Source organism: Oncorhynchus keta, chromosome 19 (genome assembly GCF_023373465.1).
Source record: "Oncorhynchus keta strain PuntledgeMale-10-30-2019 chromosome 19, Oket_V2, whole genome shotgun sequence".
NCBI classification, from domain to species: domain Eukaryota; kingdom Metazoa; phylum Chordata; class Actinopteri; order Salmoniformes; family Salmonidae; genus Oncorhynchus; species Oncorhynchus keta.
In genome coordinates, this window is record NC_068439.1 from 17,313,036 (window position 1) to 17,337,154 (window position 24,119).

Consider the following 24,119-nt stretch of genomic DNA (forward strand, 5'->3'; position numbering starts at 1 on the left):
CATGCCGTCAATCACTTCCGGAGTCAACAAATCTTCCACACATTTCAGGAAGGTTATCTAACCTGCAAGAAAATCATATCAAACATATTGTCATACATTGGCAAGACTTGCTTTTCAAAGAGACAAGCTATATTCCGTAGGGAATGCAGTCAGTGCTACGATAGCTGTAAATGTTAAGGCTTGTTGTGTGACTCGGCTGACTGAGTTAGCATGCTATGGATGTCTCTGTTTTAAAAACGGTGGTTGCACAGTTGCATGATTGTGCGGCTACTACACCTGTCACGTCTTTAACAACACCAAAGCTGCCATACACCCGGAGCTACTCGCCTGTTTTTAGATGATCATGATTTACTTAAAGTTTGCTGGACCCATCTGACAATGGGTACAAGTCTATTTATTGTTTGTTTTGACGTCAGCACACAGGTGAGACTGCAGTCTTTCTAAGGGCCATAGAGGTTAAACACGTAACTGACCTTTGTGCTGATTCGCTTGGCTACATTATTTTCTGATAGACAGACATGTTTAAATAAAGTAGGCATTTCTGTTGTCTTTTCAGGAAAATGTCATCCAGAAGACAAACGGACCATCTAGAGAGGACAGCCAGCAACTACAGACAAGATGTGAGTGACCATCCAGCTGTGTTTGTACTGTAGCAACAAACCTGTGGTTTATGCAATCCAAAACTGAAAACAGTTTTAGATCTGTGTTATGATGAGACTGACAATATCGAAGACATTTAGTTAATCTGTGTATGTCTAGGCTAAAGGTTTCTAATGTACAGATTCTCAACTATTGCCACTGTTTAATTGTGTTAATCTTCAAGATTGATTGACAGGTTATTTCATTTGTAAACTGTGTGTTGGTGTGTGTGTCCAGCATGTATATCCGGCGCGGGTATGTGGCATCATGGACGAGTCTGAGACAGTGAAACGCCTCCGGCTAGCTGTCCATCCAGACTTCACTTTCAGAGCTGGCCAGTGGTGAGTAGTACAGTACTGTCATTTGTTTGGCGACATACATATAGCTCATTGAAAGGAGACTGAATACAGCATTTACACCAATAGCTTTGGGGAGAGGATGTTTACACCTTTCAGATCGGCACAAGTGCGTAGGCTATAGGTATGGGTAGATACGGTATAAGGGGAGAGGCAGTGTGTTGTCACAATGAAATTAACCAGTATATCACATCAACAGTTTGTTGGACAAAAGGTATAGAGGTTATCAGATTCATTATCGGGCACAGGCTGCTGTCAATCATCACGCACAGTGAGAGAAATGACCTGCTGCAATCCATCAAGGGCTTGCGCAAACCTCTTTTTATAATGGCTGTAATACCTTTACCAGGCACTAGAGGGAAGTGTTGTATTGAATTTACAGTGTTGCTCTGCCCTGCCACTGTTCCCCAGGTCATTGTGTTAGTTTTTCTCAATTGCTAAAACACAATTTCTGAAACCTTGCTCCATTTCCTGAAAACATTAAACACAAAACCTCATCTTAAAGCACTATTTACATAACCTCTGACTCCTCTCGCAAAGTAAAACATTTGCCACAAAACAGTTTTACCTGTGTTCAAACACTGCTCTCAAATCATAAACAAAGTGATCAAAATGATATACACTCTCAAGCAGTCAGTAAACAATACACCGAAAAATAGAAACAATTCTCAGGGAGAAGAGAATTTTTAATAAATAAAAATATTCATATTTTTCCGTCATTGTCCTTTGATGAACGAAAACATGTTCTATCTTAGTAGCTCAAAATTGATCAGAAATTACTACTCTGCTTTGCTCTTTGCAATTTAGTTTTTTGTTCTTCCTCCTCCTTGTACCCCTATTTTTACAGTACTGTACCCTGCATCTCACAAACTTGTCCTTTGTCTCTGTGATACGGTAATTCTTGTTCTTTGTTGATATGAACCTGCAACCAGTCAAAATCTATTGAGCAGTTAGTACTGTTAATAAATGGAAAGCACAATGTTCAGGGCCATACAATTCATCCATTGTACAGTATACAGCCTACAATGCACTGTACTACAGTATCTATTCTCAGACTTTCTCCTTCTCACCTTCAACAACCTGTTTGCTCTCTGAACTGGCTTATATTGTTGAACTTGTTCTCAACTTGCCTACCTGGTTAAATAAATAAAGGTGAAATAAATCAAATAAATATTGGTTGTGTCACATTTGAAACAGGTTAAATCATTTTTGAGTGGTTGTTAAATCAATGACATATGTTATCTATTTGTATTTGATTGTTGCCACTGTAGGACCAGTATGGATGACATGTGCATTAGAGTGCAGAATGTGTTTTGAGAATGAGAATGTGTTTAGAGTTTTGCTGAAAAGTCTAAGTGAGATCTGCAAATTGTGTTTTATCATGTGAAATGGTTTAAGTTATTGACAACAGACTGCATAATTAGCTAAATGAGTCCAGGCAACTGAGAACTTTGTTCAGCCAATGGGTTTTACTGTTTTAGCAATTGAGAAAAACTGTAAAAGACAATGTTCTCAATCAACCCACCTGGTTAAAATACAGGTACAAAAATAAGTTGATAAACAAATGCATATGATGACAGCAGGAAGCAGTTAGGGGGGATTTCCAACTTACAAGATTGTTTCAGACCCACTAACAGGCCAATGGGTAGTCCCGGGAATCGAACTCACTACCCTGGCGTTACACGTGGCACGCTCTACCCACTGAGCTACAAAGGAAAACAGCATTAGTATTGTAGCTTAAAGCAAAGCACACATCCATAAACATGTTTAATTTATGATGTAAAAGTACATTCAGTTGATAAATATCCCCTTCAACTCTGTGGCCCATACTGTTGGTGGGCGGTTTGTGTTGTGTATAAACAGTAGAGGTTGGTGCGTTGCCCCGCCGGGGTTCAGTAATGGATGTAAAACGGATGTAAATACTATACCTTACACCTCCTCCAGTCCATATGACAGATGGGTAGGAGGAGTGGGAGAAACATGTGTGTGTCTCTGTTTACATGTTAGAGAGGGAGAGATGCTTGCTAGTTGTTATTGCCTACTTTTTTTCTTCTTTTTCTCCAAACTTGTGGAAAGTTACCACTTCCTGTGGTATGTTATGTAAAGATATGTGAGGGACATGGACACATTCTGTACATTTTGAGGTTGCTTTTGAATCCGTTAGATTACGTTCTCAGTTGGACATGTTTTGCATTATTTAAAAACAAGGATTCTCCTTTTGTCTCTCGGTCTGTCTCTCTGTGTGTCCAGGGTGGACTTCTTTATCCCTGGTATGGAGAAGGTAGGAGGATTCTCTGTGTGTTCCAGTCCAGGTCTGCTGCAGAGAGAGTGCGTTATCAAGCTGGCTGTCAAATACACAGAACATCCCCCCGCACAATGGATACACACCAAGGTGAGTGTGTGTGTGTACATTGAAATTAACATTTTCACATGTAGTTTGTTTCTGCCTCAAAATCAATAGCAGTGTCTGTCAGTCTTTCTGCCTGTCTCTCCGTGTGTGTGTGTGTGTGTGTGTGTGTGTGTGTGTGTTCTAGATTGTATTGTAAGTCTGATCTCATCCAGTAGCCGTGTCTTCTCTGAGCAGTAAGCTGTGTGTGACTGTGGTTGTCGCCACATAAAGCTGTCTGATGTTCCACAGTAAAGTGGTTGTAGACTGTACTCAGCCCTGGGATTGTTTGATGCGCCTGTTGTTAACTCTTCCGTCTGTACTGGGTTAGAGTGTGGGGACTGTGACAACAGATAAAGCAGAGGAGTGTGTGTATACATGTGTGTGTGTGTGTGTATAATGGGAAAAGGAAAGGGAGCTATACCAGCTATAAGATCTCTCTCCCATCGTGTGTGTGTGTGTAACAGCTGTGTGTGTGTGTGTAACAGGTGTGTGTGTAACAGCTGTGTGTGTGTGTGTAACAGCTGTGTGTGTGTGTGTGTGTGTGTAACAGCTGTGTGTGTGTGTGTGTGTGTGTGTAACAGCTGTGTGTGTGTGTGTGTGAACAGCTGTGTGTGTGTAACAGCTGTGTGTGTGTAACAGCTGTGTGTGTGTAACAGCTGTGTGTGTGTGTGTAACAGCTGTGTGTGTGTGTGTAACAGTGTGTGTGTGTGTGTGTGTGTGTGTGTGTGTGTGTCTGTAACAGCTGGGTGTGTCTGTAACAGCTGTGTGTGTGTGTGTGTCTGTAACAGCTGTGTGTGTGTCTGTAACAGCTGTGTGTGTGTGTGTGTGTGTAACAGCTGTGTGTGTGTGTGTGTGTAACAGCTGTGTGTGTGTGTGTAACAGCTGTGTGTGTGTGTGTGTGTGTGTAACAGCTGTGTGTGTGTGTGTGTAACAGCTGTGTGTGTGTGTGTGTAACAGCTGTGTGTGTGTGTGTGTAACAGCTGTGTGTGTGTAACAGCTGTGTGTGTGTGTGTGTGTGTGTGTGTGTGTGTGTGTGTGTGTGTGTGTGTCTGTCTGTAACAGCTGGGTGTGTCTGTAACAGCTGTGTGTGTGTGTGTGTCTGTAACAGCTGTGTGTGTGTCTAACAGCTGTGTGTGTGTGTAACAGCTGTGTGTGTGTCTGTAACAGCTGTGTGTGTGTGTGTGTGACAGCTGTGTGTGTGTGTGTGACAGCTGTGTGTGTGTGTGTGTGTGGTGTGTGTGTGTGTGTGTGTGTCTGTAACAGCTGTGTGTGTGTCTGTAACAGCTGTGTGTGTGTGTGTGTAACAGCTGTGTCTGTAACAGCTGTGTGTGTGTGTGTGTAACAGCTGTGTGTGTGTGTGTGTGACAGCTGTGTGTGTGTGTGTGTGACAGCTGTGTGTGTGTGTGTGTGACAGCTGTGTGTGTGTGTGTAACAGCTGTGTGTGTGTGTGTCTGTAACAGCTGTGTGTGTGTCTGTAACAGCTGTGTGTGTGTGTGTGTGTGTGTGTGTGTGTGTGTGTGTGTGTGTGTGTGTGTGTGTGTCTGTAACAGCTGTGTGTGTGTCTGTAACAGCTGTGTGTGTGTGTGACAGCTGTGTGTGTGACAGCTGTGTGTGTGTGTGACAGCTGTGTGTGTGTGTAACAGCTGTGTGTGTGTGTGTGTGTAACAGCTGTGTGTGTGTGTGTGTGTGTGTGTGTGTGTGTGTGTGTGTGTGTGTGTGTGTGTGTGTGTGTGTGTGTGTGTGTGTGTAACAGGTGTGTGTGTGTGTGTAACAGTGTGTGTGTGTGTGTGTGTGTGTGTGTGTGTGTGTGTGTGTGTGTAACAGGTGTGTGTGTGTGTAACAGCCGTGTGTGTGTGTGTGTAACAGCTGTGTGTGTGTGTGTAACAGTGTGTAACAGCTGTGTGTGTGTGTGTAACAGCTGTGTGTGTGTGTGTGTAACAGCTGTGTGTGTGTGTGTGTAACAGCTGTGTGTGTGTGTAACAGCTGTGTGTGTGTGTGTAACAGCTGTGTGTGTGTAACAGCTGTGTGTGTGTGTGTAACAGCTGTGTGTGTGTGTAACAGCTGTGTGTGTGTGTGTAACAGCTGTGTGTGTGTGTGTGTAACAGCTGTGTGTGTGTGTGTGTGTGTGTAACAGCTGTGTGTGTGTGTCTGTGTGTAACAGCTGTGTGTAACAGCTGTGTGTGTGTGTGTGTAACAGCTGTGTGTGTGTGTAACAGCTGTGTGTGTGTGTGTGTGTGTGTAACAGCTGTGTGTGTGTGTGTGTGTGTGTGTGTAACAGCTGTGTGTGTGTGTGTGTGTGTGTGTAACAGCTGTGTGTGTGTGTGTGTAACAGCTGTGTGTGTGTGTACCAGCTGTGTGTGTCTGTGTGTAACAGCTGTGTGTGTAACAGCTGTGTGTGTCTGTGTTTAACAGCTGTGTGTGTCTGTGTTTAACAGCTGTGTGTGTGTAACAGCTGTGTGTGTGTGCGTGTGTGTGTGTGTGTGTGTGTGTTTGGTGCTGTGTGTGTGACAGCTGTGTGTGTGTGTGTAACTGCTGTGTGTGTGACAGCTGTGTGTGTGTGTGTGTAACTGCTGTGTGTGTAACAGCTGTGTGTGTGTGTGTAACAGCAGTGTGTTTAACAGCGTCTGTGTCTCCTGAGACTCCGATGCTGCACTGGATGTTGTTTTTTTAACCTCTAAAACAGACTTTCTCCACAATAGGGAACAGAAAGCAGACTTCTAGAATGTGGACACATCTCATACCTGAGTTATTTATCATTACAATATAAACACTATTTATTCCTTCTCTCTCTCTTTCTCTCTCCTCATGGACTCCCACGTAGCAATGCGTGTGGGCGGTAACTTCTTCTTTGACCCCGTGCCCTCTGACCCCTGTGTTGACCTGTTGTTGGGGGCGTGAACATTAACCCTTTATACTCCATCCTGCTTCACGCTGCTGACCTGCTACGACAGAACCCCGCAAAAGTAGGGAGGGGCTACAACAGGCTCCACCCACCTCTGCTACAGCGCCAAGAACGCACAAGAGCTGCTCTTCAAAGTGAGGGGGGGTACGTGGGTTGACTCATAACTCGCAATCCCTGTGGTTATATCCGCAGGGCGGGTGGGTTTGGGGGGGGAGTAGGTGGGTTTACATTGAGGTTTCTTTTATTATCTGCTGTTAGTGTGTAGCCTAAGGGACTTCAAATCAATTTTTATTGGTCACATACACATTTAGCAGATGTTATTGCGGGTGTAGAGAAACGTGTTCCAAGCTCCAACAGTGCAGTAGTGTCTGTCAAAATGTCTATAACCTCTCACATTGCCTAATATAACATTAACGCCTGCAGAATGAAGCATTTGTTGCAGTAAAATTACACACCAAATGTAAATTTTGACTCAGGAACAGGAGTGGAGAAATATGATTTATTTATTTCATCATAGAGAATGAATACACGGTTAGCACTGCCACATTTACAGATGGGCCCTATCTTTATAAGCACCATAAAATCTGATTTTGGTCTTTCAACCACATAAAACATGCATCTAAGCCAAACAAAACATTTTTTGGTTCGTTTTAACAGCTTTTAATTTCCTTAAAACCGGTCAAACTGATGTCAGTTTGAAAATGTTGCTTTCTTTGCGTTATTGCATTTTCTCCCCAGTCCCTAAACATCTTTGCTGTGTGAGAGAAGCAGAGAGAATTTAGATTTGACTTGATTAGGATCCCCATTATGGTGACATTTGGTCTTACTGGTGTCTGACACGTAACAGAAAAGACTACAGACAAGACTTTACATGCATTCAAAAACATGAACATGTAGTGTGTGTATCAGTTACACACACACCGTAAGTAGGTCACATGGGGGAGAGGCGTTGTGCCGTGAGGTGTTGCTTTATTTGTTTTTTGAAACCAGGTTTGCTGTTCACTATGGAAGGGAGTTCCATGCAGTCATGGCTCTGTATAATACTGTATGTTTCCTTGAATTTGTTCTGGACTTGAGGACTGTGAAAAGACCTCTGGTGGCATGTCTGGTGGGGGAAAGTGTATGTTTATCAGTGCTGTATGTAAGTTGACTGTGCAAACTATTTGGAATTTCTTATAACTTGAAGTGATGCAGTCAGTCTTTCCTCAACTCTTAGCCAAGAGAGTCTGCCATGCATAGTATTGATATCACCCCACTGATTACAATGAAGAGTAAAATGTCTCGCTCTGTTCTGGGTTAGCTTGCAGCTTAACTAGGTCCATCTTTGCAGAACTTGACTATAATCAAGATGACCACCCTTGATGCATTCATTCTATCGATTTATGAAATTCTGGTGAGCAAGGGTTTACAGTCGAAGTTGGAAGTTTACATACAACGTAGCCAAATACATTTAAACTCAGTTTTTCACAATTTCTGACATTTAATCCTAGTAAAAAGTCCATGTCTTAGGTCAGTTATTATTTTAAGAATGTGAAATGTCAATAATAGTGATTTATTTCAGCTTTTATTTCTTCCATTACATTCCCAGTGGGTCAGAAGTTTACATACACTCAATTAGTATTTGGTAGCGTTGCCTCTAAATTGTTTAACTTGGGTCAAACGTTTCAGGTAGCCTTCCACAAGCTTCCCACAATAAGTTGGGTGAATTTTGGCCCATTCCTCCTGACAGAGCTGGTGTATCTGAGTCAGGTTTGTAGGCCTCCTTGCTCGCACACGCTTTTTCAGTTCTGCCCACAAATGTTTTATAGGCTTGAGGTCAGGGCTTTGTGATGGCCACTCCAATAACTTGACTTTGTTGTCCTTAAGCCATTTTGCCACAACTTTGGAAGTATGCTTGGGGTCATTGCCATTTTCGACCAAGCTTTAACTTCCTGACATGTCTTGAGATGTTGTTTCAATATATGCACATTTTTTTATTATTTTGTGAAGTGCATCAGTCCCTTCTGCAGCAAAGCACCCCCACAACATGATGCTGCCACCCCCGTTCTTCACTGTTGGGATGGTGTTCTTCGGCTTGCAAGCCTCTCCCTTTTTCCTCCAAACATAACAATGGTGATTATGGTCAAACAGTTCTATTTTTGTTTCATCAGACCAGAGGACATTTCTCAAATGTACAATCTTTGTCGCCATGTGCAGTTGCAAACCGTAGTCTGGCTTTTTTATGGCGAATTTGGAGCAGTGGCTTCTTCCTTGCTGAGCAGCCTTTCCGGTTATGTCAATATAGGACTTATTTTACTGTGGATATAGATACTTTTGTACCTGTTTCCTCCAGCGCCTTCACAAGGTCATTTACTGTTGTTCTGGGATTGATTTGCACTTTTCGCACCAAAGTACGTTAATCTCTAGGAGACAGAACACATCTCCTTCCTGAGCGGTATGACGGCTGCGTGGTCCCATTGTGTTTATACTGGCGTACTATTGTTTCTACAGATGAACGTGGTACCTTCAGGCATTTTGGAAATTTCTCCCAAGGATGAACCAGACTTGTGGAGGTCTACTATTATTTTTAGAGGTCTTGGCTGGTTTCTTTTGATTTTCCCATGATGTCAAGCAAAGAGGCACGAAGTTTAAAGGTAGCCTTGAAATACATCCACAGGTACACCTCCAATTGACTCAAATTATGTCAATTAGCCTATCAGAAGATTCTAAAGCCATGACATAATTTCCTGGAATTTTTCCAAGCTGTTTAAAGGCACAGTCAACTTTGTGTATGCAAACTTCTGACCCACTGGAATTGTGATACAGTGAAATAATCGCAAAGTAGATGTCCTAATCGACTTGCCAAAACTATAGTTTGTTAACAAGAAATTTGTGGAGTGGTTGAAAAACAAGTTTTAATGACTCCAACCTAAGTGTATGTAAATTTCTGACTTAAACAACTGTATTTAGTCTTCTGGGGCAACAAGTAATGACAGAAGAGAAGCTGCATGTATCTAATTCTAGACAAGTTGACTAACAAACAGCCTCTCAAAAAAATCGTTCTGCTGTCTGACTGTAGACAACAGTGCATGTTCTATATTAGCTGGTTAGTGTTGGGTGTGGGCCTCAGATTTCCACTTTATCACATATAGCCGGGTGGTTGCAGATGGGTATTAGCAATTGTGGGCGGGTGAAAAAACAGTTGACCCGCGCATCACTAGTGTGTGTGTTAGTGTTATTGAACTACAGTTCATATAAGGAAATCAGTCAATTTAAATAAATAAATGTGGCCCTAATCTATGTATTTCACATGACTGGGAATACAGATATGCATCTGTTGGTCACAGATACCTTTTAAAAAAAGTATGGGTGTGGATCATAAAACCAATCGGTATCTGGTGTGACCATCATTTGCCTCATGCAGTGCGACACACCTCCTTCACATAGAGTTGATCAGGCTGTTGATTGTGACCTGTGGAATGTTGTCCCACTCCTCTTCAATGGCTGTGCGAAGTTGCAAGTCCCAAATTTGCTCAATGGTTGACATATCAGGTGAATATGTAGGCCATAGAAAACTGGGACATTTTCAGCTTCCAGGAGTTGTGTACAGTTCTTTGCAACATGGGGCCGTGTATTATCATGCTGAAACATGAGGTGATGACGGCGGATGAATGGCACAACAATGGGCCTCGTGATCTCGTCACGATATCTCTGTGCATTCAAATTTCCATCAATAAAATTCAATTGTGTTCGTTATCCGTAGCTTATGCCTGCCCATAACACAACCCCACCGCCACCATGGTACAATTGAAACCTGGATTCATTATTGAAGAGCACACTTCTCCAGCGAGCCAGTGGCCATTTGAAGGTGAGCATTTGTCCACTGAAGTCGTTTACGACACCGAACTGCAGTCAGGTCAAGACCCTGGTGAGGACGATGAGCACGCAGATGAGCTTCTCTGAGACTGTTTCTGACAGTTTGTGCAGAAATTCTTTGGTTGTACAAACCAACAGTTCATCAGCTGTCTGGGTGGCTGGTCTCAGATGATCCAGCAGGTGAAGAAGCTGGATGTGGCGGTGCTGGGCTGGCGTGGTTACACGTGGTCTGTGGTTGTGAGACCAGTTAGACAAACCGCCTAATTCTCTAAAATGACTTGAGGCAGCTTATGGTAGAGAAATTCAAATAAAATGTCCTGGAAACAGCTGTGGTGGACATTTCTGCAGTCAGCATACCAATAGCACGTTCCTTCATCTTGAGACATCAGTAGCCTTGTGACAAAACTACACATTTTAGAGAGGCCTTTTATTGTCCCCAGCACAAGGTGAACCTGTGTAATAATCATTCTGGTTAATCAGCTTCTTGATATGCCACACCTGTCAGGTGTCATAATCCATCCAGATTATCTTGGCAAAGCAGAAATGCTCACTGACAAATTTGTTCACAACATTTGAGAGAAATAAGCTTTTTTTGTGCGTATGGAACATTTCAGGGATCTTTTATTTCAGCTCATGGGACCAACACTACATGTTGCGTTTATATTCTAGTTCAGTGTTTGTATATATCTAGTTGTATTATATCAGGGTTTGTGTGTGGGAATGAGACCAATAATTGTTCCTCCTTGTCCCTGCTCTTCTTCTCTGCTCTCAGAAAACCATCATAGATGTGTGTAAAGAATTCCCAGAGAAATTCTCCTGTGACTTCCACATCACTGCACAGACGGCAGACATCGACCAGGAACTCCAACCGTCCATGTACCGTAAGTACTACAGAATGACCTTGACACAACCACAAATGTTTACTGAGACAAACTGCAATGGGTTGGAAATGAAACTAAAGATAGTTTATTTCGTTTGTTAAAAAATACATTCCTAATTAATTTAAATGGATGCTAGCCCATAAAATGACAGCACTACATGAAAGTACATTTTCCATGTTTTCTGTTGATTTGATCTTCCACAGGTGGGAGGCTATCAGAGGGGGAGTTGCGTCGCCACGTCGACCCTAACACTATGCTGTGTTACCTGTGTGGCCCTCCACCTATGATAGAGAGCGTGGTCCAGACCTTGCTCAGTTTAGGCCTATCCCAGGACAGGATACTGTTTGAGAAGTGGTGGTAGTGCGTACTGGAGACAGACCTCTTCAACTATCCACTGCTGCGTCACTTGATATTGTATATCAATGGTGGGAGGACCCACCCTGCTCTCCCCCCCAGTCCCTATGAATTCTAAGACCAACCCAGCACACACCACCAAGACCACGCACCTGCCCACGTTACCATGGCAACATGTTTGGGGCCTTTTGGACCATGTTTTTCTGCAGGTGTGACCACCTAAATGTGTATTTCTACCAGGTACCAACTTGTACAACTGGCAATTTGAACAAATTAACGAATCTCTCTTTATCGGAATATTCAACTCAACTATCACCTGACTCTGGTGTTCACCAAATGCAATGAACATCAGTTGTACAACCTGAGTGTGTATGGGGCCATTGATCTGAGCCTGGCTGATGGTGATCTCTGACCTGTGTGAAGTGCAGTATAATGAGTGTATATATAGCTTTCCTGGTGATCCACTACAAGGATGGAGAAACACACTCAAACTGTCCTCAACTCATTGACTGTAATAGACTGAATCCTGCAAACTAGTCACCTTTTAGCGTAATTCGCCATTTTTAATCCAAAATAGGTGACCTAGGTGATTCGTGTAGATCCGATGAAAATAGTTTGGGGGGTGGGTTGGATCACAGCTGTCTGTAAGCGAACGAGTAAACCGCGTTTGTAGCAATGTTGACTATGCAAGGCTCCGCCAATCGTTTACATAACAGAATGGAAGAAAGAAGAGACACCCAATCACTAGTTACAGCACCAGCGCGCGCACTGGAAAGGCAGCTCGTCATTTAGAGCAGCGTGCCCCCTGAACGATAACATTAGGTGATAAGCCTGACCGGGGTGAGAAGGTGACAAAGCGTACTTCATGAGCTGTAACCGAAACCTACTGGCATTTGTAAAGTTTGAGGTGAGGGAGAAATAGTGATGGACTCGGCAGAGAGATGTTGAGCAACATTAGCCAATTTATCTGGTCAAATAAGTGAGTTTATGGTGTGAAAATGAGCTTTGCTAATAAAGTCAGACAGCTACAACATCAGATGAGTAAACATTAGTAACCTAACCAATTCGCACCGAGGTAAAGCCAGTTTCAGGTTGGATATTCGCATGTAGTTTTCCTTACGTCCACCAACAGCAGTTAGGGACCGTCAACATAACGACAAATCAAATTTTTCTAAATTCAATAGCTCTTTAACCTAAGGTGACCAGATTTCTGAAATGAAAACCGGGGACATTTCCAGTTCTGCGGTCAATATATAATTAAAATATCCAATGTTATTATCTATGAAATAAAAAAGTGGGACAATTCCGGTTTCATGTATTGAGTCTAACAGGCAGACTGATAGACAGAGAAAACAACTGTTACAGAAACACTACAGACAAGACAGAACTGTCTGATCTGAACAGCCATTCAGTGGTCCTGCTAATCTGTGTAGAATAAGAGCAGATTTTTGTTTTAGATTCCATCTCTCACAGTTGAAGTGTATCTATGATAAAAATTACAGACCTCTACATGCTTTGTAAGTAGGAAAACCTGCAAAATCGGCAGTGTATCAAATACTTATTCTCCCCACTGTACTTATAGGGACCTAATCTGTATATTTCTCAGAAGAATGTATTTTCTTCAGGATTGCTCTGTTTTTGGCCAGCTTCTCCATGAACTCCTGGCAAGTGAGGTTGAAGTTTGTCTTCACAATAAGCATGGCCTTGATGGTAGGGACAGTGAATCTATTTCGTTGCTGCTGTCCATAGAGCATTAATTTGGGAGAACACTCTCTCGACTGGTGCATTACTTCCAGGTAAGCACATGACAACAGATGCTAATCTAGCCAGGTTAGTGTGTGGGATGTCATTCACTTTGAAGTCGTTAACCACCGTGCTCCATCTCTGACTGAGCTGTGTCTCAGATGTTTTCCATTCATCAAGCGATCCCCCCTTTAGGAACTCTTGCAGGCCAGTAACCTCGTCACACAATGTATCCTCATTGATGGTCACATTGGGGCATTTTTCCTGCAGTGTGCCTGCTGCCTTCACGCCGAGGTTGCCTTTTTAAAAGGAGATCTTTTAGATGATCTGTGTGCTTTCCCCATGCTTGCAAGTAGTTCACAGCCATAGTGAAGAATAATTGGGATGTTTTGAGAAAGCTCTCTTTAGACATGGCTCCATTTTCCTCTAGCTCTCTCAGAAGTCCTCTGACCAAAACTGGAATGAAGTTGTCACATAAGTCAATTTTGCCTCAACATTTCTCAGAATTGCAGCGGACTCCACAGCACAGCGGTCCTGGCCTCCAAGCATCTTGATCGTGTCACTGAATACGGCCAAGTTTCCATGGCCAAAGGCCAGCCAACGTTCAGTCAGTGGATCTTCGAACATTGTTCACAGGGCATTTGTCAAAAGAAATAAAGGATTTCAATGGCACATACATTTTCAGCACTCTTTCTAGAGCAGGGAGCATGGACATCCAGCGAACATGGCTGTGTCCTAAAATGTTATGGTACTCCTGGCCAACAAACTCACAAAAGCCCTTCAGTCTTTCTACTCCGACGGTGAAAATATGAACATATTCCAAATATGTTTGTGAGCAGGTACTCAACATCATATCCAAAGCTGTTCTGGCTGTGTTATGAATGATGTGGGCAGGACAACCTAAGCCAATCACCTCCCACTGCAGAGCATTTTTAACTTTGGTATGGACATTGACCCTCCCCAGCCTATTCAGTCCCCCAAAGTTGGTATTTATTGTCGGCAGAGGATGTTTTCCAGGTTACATTATTTGATGACCACCAGGACCTCAGCTGCAATTTTTTCTGCTGTTTCTCCAATTCAACAAAATCAAGCAGTTTTGTTTCCACAGATGTGCTGCCATCATATATCTTACATATGACTACTATTGGCAGCAGCTTTACATGTCCATGAATGGAGACATCAATGAACAGGGACAGAAATTCAACCTGGTCTAGGTCCTGTGTTACCAAAGTAGTTGCCCATGTTGCTAACACGTTACTCACTATGGCGTCACATTTTGTCCTAGCACATGTAAACTTTGGCTCATAAAGCTTCAGTGTCAGTTGTGCTGTGCAGTCCATAGATCTGTAACTATGATTGTGTCACATAGTGTGGTATGCAAAGACACCCTCCTGCACAGCTAAACCATATTCTTACATTTACATTTACATTTAAGTCATTTAGCAGACGCTCTTATCCAGAGCGACTTACAAATTGGTGCATTCACCTTATGACATCCAGTGGAACAGCCACTTTACAATAGTGCATCTAAATATTTTAAGGGGGGTCTTCTTGGAGAATGTGGTGGCAGAGGGTACACCAACACGGCCAATCAGAGAGGCTTTATGCTTTTTGGTCTGTTGATGTTCTACCACTGCCGTTCTTCTCCGGCTGCCAATTGAAAGGGAGGAATTACAACGGGTGCAGTGAACCATTCTATCCTCTTGACCTGAGCGTATAAATGGAAATTCTCATGATTTTCAGAAAGTGCATTTCTGTTTCTTGGGAAGAGTCATTGTATCTCCTCTGTCTGTTCTTCACTCTCCTTGTCACTCTTCTTACTCTCAACTTTTTCTTCTCCTCCAATCTTTCTCCTCTTTTCTTCACTCATCTTCCTTTCCTTCTCTTCACCTTTCCACCTCACTCTTCTACACCCTCCTTGCTTCACTCTTTTTACTCCCTTTAATGTTTCCTTCTCCTTCCTCTCCAATCTGTATTAATAAATAGCATACTATTAGATAAAATACTTTGGTTAACAGATTCCCATTGCTTGCCTCATTTCTGTATTTTATCTCAAACATTGTTTGTAATAATAAATGGGCAGGCCCTGTAATCATATCTTTACCTTTCCTCCTCTGTCTCCTTCACTCTTCTTCCTATCCAGTCTTCCTCCTGTCTCCTTCACTCTTCTTCCTATCCAGTCTTCCTCCTCTGTCTCCTTCACTCTTCTTCCTATCCAGTCTTCCTCCTGTCTCCTTCACTCTTCTTCCTATCCAGTCTTCCTCCTGTCTCCTTCACTCTTCTTCCTATCCAGTCTTCCTCCTCTGTCTCCTTCACTCTTCTTCCTATCCAGTCTTCCTCCTCTGTCTCCTTCACTCTTCTTCCTATCCAGTCTTCCTCCTCTGTCTCCTTCACTCTTCTTCCTATCCAGTCTTCCTCCTCCTGTCTCCTTCACTCTTCTTCCTATCCAGTCTTCCTCCTCTGTCTCCTTCACTCTTCTTCCTATCCAGTCTTCCTCCTCTGTCTCCTTCACTCTTCTTCCTATCCAGTCTTCCTCCTCTGTCTCCTTCACTCTTCTTCCTATCCAGTCTTCCTCCTCTGTCTCCTTCACTCTTCTTCCTATCCAGTCTTCCTCCTCTGTCTCCTTCACTCTTCTTCCTATCCAGTCTTCCTCCTCTGTCTCCTTCACTCTTCTTCCTATCCAGTCTTCCTCCTCTGTCTCCTTCACTCTTCTTCCTATCCAGTCTTCCTCCTCTGTCTCCTTCACTCTTCTTCCTATCCAGTCTTCCTCCTCTGTCTCCTTCACTCTTCTTCCTATCCAGTCTTCCTCCTCTGTCTCCTTCACTCTTCTTCCTATCCAGTCTTCCTCCTGTCTCCTTCACTCTTCTTCCTATCCAGTCTTCCTCCTCTGTCTCCTTCACTCTTCTTCCTATCCAGTCTTCCTCCTCTGTCTCCTTCACTCTTCTTCCTATCCAGTCTTCCTCCTCTGTCTCCTTCACTCTTCTTCCTATCCAGTCTTCCTCCTCTGTCTCCTTCACTCTTCTTCCTATCCAGTCTTCCTCCTCTGTCTCCTTCACTCTTCTTCCTATCCAGTCTTCCTCCTCTGTCTCCTTCACTCTTCTTCCTATCCAGTCTTCCTCCTCTGTCTCCTTCACTCTTCTTCCTATCCAGTCTTCCTCCTCTGTCTCCTTCACTCTTCTTCCTATCCAGTCTTCCTCCTCTGTCTCCTTCACTCTTCTTCCTATCCAGTCTTCCTCCTGTCTCCTTCACTCTTCTTCCTATCCAGTCTTCCTCCTCACCTTCCGCTCCACTGCTAATGTTATCCATGAACATTTAACTATATTTTCACACTACTTATAATGCCAAACCATTGCAATTGTAATCTACAAAAATATTCTCTGAATTAATTGTGCATTCATTTAATACAATCATATTTTCAAAATAGCCCGTCCACTGCATGTTTACATGTGAATGTTTTTTAACATAGCTATAACAGTAGCTAGCTAACGTTAGCTAGCATAACCTATTTAAAACCTTATAGAGCAGATTATCTATCGATATAATAAATTGTGACATAACATCACTAGCTAGTATCTCAAACGATTGTAACTTACCTGATTTGAAAGGACGTTTGTGGTGATGTTGTGGATTCACCTGACGCTAGCTTCTGTCCGAGTTTTCCACTTCAGTTTTTTCTAAAACTATCGCAAGCAAGTAGTTAGTAGAAGAAGACGAATGAATGAAGCTGCTATAGCGAGCAGCCCCCTCTGTTGGCCAAAACAAGCACAACGCGATTGAGACGTCAACCGGTAGGCTCTGCTACCCGGTCTTTCTTGCCAAGTAAAATATTTCACTTTGTGGTCTGTTTTTAACTTCATGCGTCGAGCAATCCCGTATCCGGGAGCGTAATCATAGCCTCAAGCTCATTAGCATAACGCAACTATTCATGAAAATCGCTAATTAAATGAAATAAATATATTGGCTCACAAGCTTAGCCTTTTGTTAACAACACTGTCATCTCAGATTTTCAAAATATGCTTTTCAACCATAGCTACACAAGCATTTGTGTAAGAGTATTGATAGCTAGCATAGCATTAAGCCTAGCATTCAGCAGGAAACATTTTCACAAAAACAAGAAAAGCATTCAAATAAAATCATTTACCTTTGAAGAACTTTGGATGTTTTCAATGAGGAGACTCTCAGTTAGATAGCAAATGTTCAGTTTTTCCAAAAAGATTATTTGTGTAGGAGAAATGCTCCGTTTTGTTCATCACGTTTGGCTAAGAAAAAAAAACCAAAATTCAGTCATTACAACGCCAAACTTTTTTCCAAATTAACTCCATAATATCGACAAACATGGCAAACGTTGTTTAGAATCAATCCTCAAGGTGTTTTTCACATATCTATTCGATGATAAGTCATGTCTGGTTGATGTCTGGTCACCCTACTTTAACCATTACTCCTAACACTTTCAACCCGATGGCATAGACACACATTGCACACCCTTTAGTTTGTCCATTTTTATCTCACATGGTTTTACATTTATTTAAAACATTTAGAATTTATATAGCTCCTTGGTCATGTGACTTCAAACAAAGTTCAGAATGTCCACTGACTATACTTTCATATTGCGCACACTGTTTGTTTACTTTCATCTCGTGCTATTAGACTTAAATCTGTAAGCTTTGGAGGCCTTCATTTTACATGGGTGTTACATTTTTGTTGTTTTTAAGTCAACAAATGTTCCATCCTCGCAATAACTATCTTTCACATGGACACTGAAAGGATCCGCAAATGGCTGTATGTGGTATGGATCAAGGACAGGAGAGGTGTTCGAACAGAGGTGCCTAAAGGAAGGCCTCATGAAAAACTGTTTCATATGCTCTTTTTAATCACAGTAATAGGCAGTGATTTGTCAGTCACAGTGAGCTTGATAACGTGAAGGAATCCTTTTCATAGCATCACTTTCATATACTGTACATTAAGACAAATCCTTCTACGTTGAGTATTAGAACGCAGTTTACATAACCTGATAATGACTTGATATTTGAGTGCATTCACAACAAGCCACCTGCAGACAACTTACAAAATGCAATATTGCATTTGAGGGTTTGTTTTTCTGATGAAAATAGTTATGATGCATGGTCTACTACTTCTAACTGGGAAAATAAATTCCTACGTCTTTTGTGGGTAAAATCCTTTTTCCAAAATTGATTTAGGTACATTTTTGTGAAGAGGTATGAGGGTTGTGAAATGGGTCATTTAATATGAAAATAATTTAAGGGATCAATACATTTCTATATTGCTTCCCCAGTATCTGCAAGAACCATCAGGCCAAGTGTTTTTGGTTGACCTTGTTGGACAGAAAGAGAAGGAGGAATCGGAACACTGCATTCAAATTCAGGTCTTAGTTATTCCATTGTACTGGATCTAATACATATTATCATTTTACATACATTCATAAGTATAATACTTTCTTTATGACATACTGTGACATACTTGGCTGCTGGCTGTCACTTTCAGACATGCGCAGAGCAGACTTGAACCACAGGGGTTCTCTGTAAAGCGAGAGTAATCCAAAAAGCACAGACACACCCCTTGACTTTCAATTGGCACCGTTGACCTGTATGTATTCTCTCCTGATTGGCTCTGTGGCAGTCTGACTAAAGTGCCAGAGGTATGAAGAGAGACATCATCCTTTGTATTTAAATATATAAATACACTGCTCAAAAAATAAAGGGAACACTAAAATAACACATCCTAGATCTGAATGAATGAAATATTCTTATTAAATACTTTATTCTTTACATAGTTGAATGTGCTGACAACAAAATCAGGCAGCAGAACGTTCTCCACGGCGTCTCCAGACTCTGTCACGTCTGTCACGTGCTCAGTGTGAACCTGCTTTCATCTGTGAAGAGCACAGGGCGCCAGTGGCGGATTTGCCAATCTTGGTGTTCTCTGGCAAATGCCAAACACCCTGCATGGTGTTGGGCTGTAAGCACAACCCCCACCTGTGGACATCGGGCCCTCATACCACCCTCATGGAATCTGTTTCTGACCGTTTGAGCAGACACATGCACATTTGTGGCCTGCTGGAGGTCATTTTGCAGGGCTCTGGCAGTGCTCCTCCTTGCACAAAGGTGGAGGTAGCGGTCCTGCTGCTGGGTTGTTGCCCTCCTACGGCCTCCTCCACGTCTCCTGATGTACTGGCCTGTCTCCTGGTAGCGCCTCCATGCTCTGGACACTACGCTGACAGACACAGCGAACCTTCTTGCCACAGCTCGCATTGATGTGCCATCCTGGATGAGCTGCACTACCTGAGCCACTTGTGTGGGTTGTAGACTCCGTCTCATGCTACCACTAGAGTGAAAGCACCGCCAGCATTCAAAACTGACCAAAACATCAGCCAGGAAGCATAGGAACTGAGAAGCGGTCTGTGGTCCCTACCTGCAGAACCACTCCTTTATTGGGGGTGTCTTGCTAATTGCCTATATTTTCCACCTGTTGTCTATTCTATTTGCACAACAGCATGTGCCATTTATTGTCAATCAGTGTTGCTTCCTAAGTGGACAGTTTGATTTCATAGAAGTGTGATTGACTTGGAGTTACATTGTGTTGTTTAAGTGTTCCCTTTATTTTATTGAGCAGTGTATTACCAATTACTGTCCATGAGAAACCTCAACCTTGTGGGTCTATGGGTGTTTGTGCCAATAAAGTGCCAACTCAATTCTACCACTGATTAGTCTCTCATGACCCTATGAACGGGGACACAGGGCAATAGTTTTTCATCTAAACCAGCCCTTTTCTACTGGAGTACACTAACCCCTATTTGGGGCTATTTTCTTGACACATAGTAGCAGTTCACCAGATCAGGCAGTCAAGAAGATCAAAACGTAGATTGTTGTAAGGGTGTATTACATCCTGTGCTGGCCCCATTGTCATATCCATTCTGGATTCTGAGTGGTAAAATCATAGCTGAAAAATGCCTCTATGTATGTGTATACATTTTCTGTCAAGACAGAACTGCCAAAGGGGGTGGAGTTGCAATCTACTTCAGAGTTCTGTCAAGCTATCCAGGTCTGTGCCCAAACAGATTAAGCTTCTACTTAAAAAAAAAAAAAAAATCAATCTCACCCAAATTATCATGGAACCTACCAGGTACAACCCCAAATCCATGAACTCGGGCACCCTCATAGATAGCATCCTGACCAACCTGTCCTCTAAATACACCTCTGCTGTCTTCAACCAGGATCTCAGCAAACACTGCCTCATTGCCTGCGTCCATAATGGGTCCGCAGTCAAACGACCACCCCTCATCACTGTCAAATGCTCCCTAAAACACTCCAGTGAGCAGGCCTTTCTAATCGATCTGGCCCAGGTATCCTGGAAATATATTGACCTCATTCCGTCAGTAGAGGATGCCTGGTTATTCTTTAAAAGTGCTTTCCTCACCATCTTAAATCATCTTAAATAAGCATGCCCCATTCAAAAAATGTAGAACCAGGAACAGATATAGCCCTTGGTTCACTCTAGACCTGATTGCCCTTGTCCAGCACAAAAACATCCTGCGGTGTACTGCATTAGCATCGAATAGCCCCCGCGATATGCAACTTTTCAGAGAAGTTAGGAACCAATATACGCAGGCAGTTAGGAAAGCAAAGGCTAGCTTTTTAAAACAGAAATTTGCATCCTGTAGCACAAACTCCAAAAAGTTAGGGGACACTGTAAAGTCCATGGAGAATAAGAGCACCTCCTCCCAGCTGCCCACTGCACTGAGTTTCGGAAACACGGTCGCCACCGATCAATCTACGATTATCGAGAATTTCAATAAGCATTTTTCTACGGCTGGCCTTGCTTTCCACCTGGCTACCACCATCACTACTCTGGATTTTTCTGACTTAGAATATGTGGACAACTACAAATACCTAGGTGTCTGGTTAGACTGTAAACTCTCCTTCCAGACACATATTAAGCATCTCCAATCCAAAATTAAATCTAGAATCGGCTTCCTATTTCGCAACAAAGCATCCTTCACTCTTGCTGCCAAACATACCCTCATAAAACTGACTATCCTACCGATCCTTGACTTCGGCGATGTCATTTACAAAATAGCCTCCAATACTCCACTCAGCAAATTGGATGCAGTCTATCACAGTGCGATCTGTTTCGTCACCAAAGCCCCATATACTACCCACCACTGCGACCTGTATGCTCTCGTTGGCTGGCCCTCGCTTCATATTCGTCGCCAAACCCACTGGCTCCAGGTCATCTAGAAGTCCTTGCTAGGTAAAGCCCCGCCTTATCTCAGCTAACTGATCACCATAGCAGCACCCACCTGTAGCATGTGCTCCAGCAGGTATATTTCACTGATCACCACCAAAGCCAATTGCACCTGTACGTAGCCCATCTGTAAATAGCCCATCCAACTACCTCATCCCCATATTATTTATTTTATTTATATATTATTATTATTTTGCTCCTTTGCACCACAGTATCTCTATTTGCACATTCATCTTCTGCACATCTCACTCAAGTGTTTATTTGCGAAATTGTAATTATTTCGCCACTACGACCTATTTATTGCCTTACCTCCCTAATCTTATTCCATGTGTAACTTTGTGTTGTTGTTTGTGTCACATGGCTTTGCTTTATCTTGGCCAGGTCGCAGATGTAAATGAGAACTTGTTCTCAACTGGCTTACCTGGTTGAATAAAGGTGAAATAAAAAAATACTGTATGTGGGAATGTCTTATGTCCGTCCTACATGTAGTGTTGGTACATGGAATATTCCTCAACTATATATATCATAAAATGCTATTGCAAATAGAAGTATTATGTTCAACAACTGACATTTTCAGATATTATTTTGACAAACACACTTTGGTGCTTACAATTCATTCTCTATTGTCATAGATCTGATGGGCACTGTCATCTGGGATCTTTGTGATATGACTTTCTTTAAGCACGTACTGATGAAACTGTCACGTAATATTTTTTTCCTAAAGTCTACAAACGCTCTACATTTATTCACTCTGTAATAGGGTTGGATCCTATATGCTACTTTTATTATTGTCCTGTAAATGGTTCAGTGCCTATAATTTAGGCTGTGTGTAGAATGGGGCATAAAGAAAATTACCTCTACTAATAAATTACTACTAGATTATAGTGATAAGGAAAACAGCATACAAGTTTGGCTTGTGTATTCATTTGTCTATAACTAATCATAATTCCATTATGTTTACATAAAAATAGAATACTTCAAAATGAGAAGATCCTGCCATGGAAAAGACGACTGGGTGGACATAAAGTGTAAAGGAGGGGAAATAACTCCCACCATGCTGCAGGACACCTTCAGCTGGGGTCTTTATAATGCAGGTTTGATAGTTATATTTTCAATACTGAATAGTTAGCTGTTATGTGACAATTAGGTCAACAACTCTATTTAATTTTTTGGTGTAGATAGCCAAGGAAGTTGCACAGAACTTCCCCAACATCCCCTCCCAAATTGATATGGAACCTTTAAAAACACATGGAGCAACTGAGAAAATAAATGGCTGAGGATGTACTAAAAATGTCTGGTATCTAATGTCATTTAATTCAAAGTAAATGTACAAAAATTGTATGGGACAGCCATATGTTCAGTTCATGCCTATGATTTCAGAGTTCAACAAAGTCAACAACTGCTTCATGTGTGCCACTGATAAAGAACCTGGATGTGGCCCAAACACTGACTGGGTTAGTAACTTTATGTTTATAATCTTTTGACAACAGTGACGGCATGTAAGACAATTTATGATATAACACAGTGGATGGATAATTTGTCATTCTGCATTGATATTTGATATTATTTATAAGGTGTTACGCTTTGTTTGAATGTTTTGCATGCCAACGGTGGTTCCATGTGCTGTGCCTAGGAATGAAGACAAACGAGTTCAACAGAGTAAAGAACACAAACTGGAAGTGCAGTCTGTTGTTGATAATGTATGCTATACCCCATGCACACTGAAGAGGCTCTGACATGTACATCAACCAGGGTTAATGTATGCTATACCCCATGCACACTGAAGAGGCTCTGACATGTACATCAACCAGGGTTAATGTATGCTATACCCCATCCACACTGAAGAGGCTCTGACATGTACATCAACCAGGGTTAATGTATGCTATACCCCATCCACACTGAAGAGGCTCTGATATGTACATCAACCAGGGTTAATGTATGCTATACCCCATCCACACTGAAGAGGCTCTGATATGTACATCAACCAGGGTTAATGTATGCTGTACCCCATCCACACTGAAGAGGCTCTGACATGTACATCAACCAGGGTTAATGTATGCTATACCCCATCCACACTGAAGAGGCTCTGACATGTACATCAACCAGGGTTAATGTATGCTATACCCCATGCACACTGAAGAGGCTCTGACATGTACATCAACCAGGGTTAATGTATGCTATACCCCATCCACACTGAAGAGGCTCTGATATGTACATCAACCAGGGTTAATGTATGCTATACCCCATGCACACTGAAGAGGCTCTGACATGTACATCAACCAGGGTTAATGTATGCTGTACCCCATCCACACTGAAGAGGCTCTGACATGTACATCAACCAGGGTTAATGTATGCTGTACCCCATCAACACTGAAGAGGCTCTGACATGTACATCAACCAGGGTTAATGTATGCTGTACCCCATCCACACTGAAGAGGCTCTGACATGTACATCAACCAGGGTTAATGTATGCTGTACCCCATCCACACTGAAGAGGCTCTGACATGTACATCAACCAGGGTTAATGTATGCTATACCCCATCCACACTGAAGAGGCTCTGACATGTACATCAACCAGGGTTAATGTATGCTATACCCCATGCACACTGAAGAGGCTCTGACATGTACATCAACCAGGGTTAATGTATGCTATACCCCATCCACACTGAAGAGGCTCTGACATGTACATCAACCAGGGTTAATGTATGCTGTACCCCATCCACACTGAAGAGGTTCTG

General features: G+C 42.4%; 1 protein-coding gene and 1 pseudogene across 1 annotated transcript; both read left to right on the plus strand.

Annotated features, from left to right (window-relative positions):
- The first annotated feature begins 30 nt into the window (after window positions 1–30).
- LOC118397951 (oxidoreductase NAD-binding domain-containing protein 1-like) lies at window positions 31–14,659 on the plus strand (annotated as a pseudogene).
- Window positions 14,660–14,665: 6 nt separating this feature from the next.
- On the plus strand, window positions 14,666–22,836 carry LOC127909271 (uncharacterized). Its single transcript, XM_052469894.1, has 2 exons — window positions 14,666–22,475; window positions 22,762–22,836. Exon 1 carries the CDS (start codon window positions 15,195–15,197, stop codon window positions 16,413–16,415), a length of 1,221 nt encoding a protein of 406 aa, XP_052325854.1. The 5' UTR covers window positions 14,666–15,194; the 3' UTR covers window positions 16,416–22,475; window positions 22,762–22,836.
- Window positions 22,837–24,119: the final 1,283 nt, after the last annotated feature.

Excerpts from the sequence above, each read along its gene's own strand:
- LOC127909271 (XM_052469894.1), top strand. The coding sequence starts at position 15,195 with ATGGGCAGGCCCTGTAATCATATCTTTACCTTTCCTCCTCTGTCTCCT.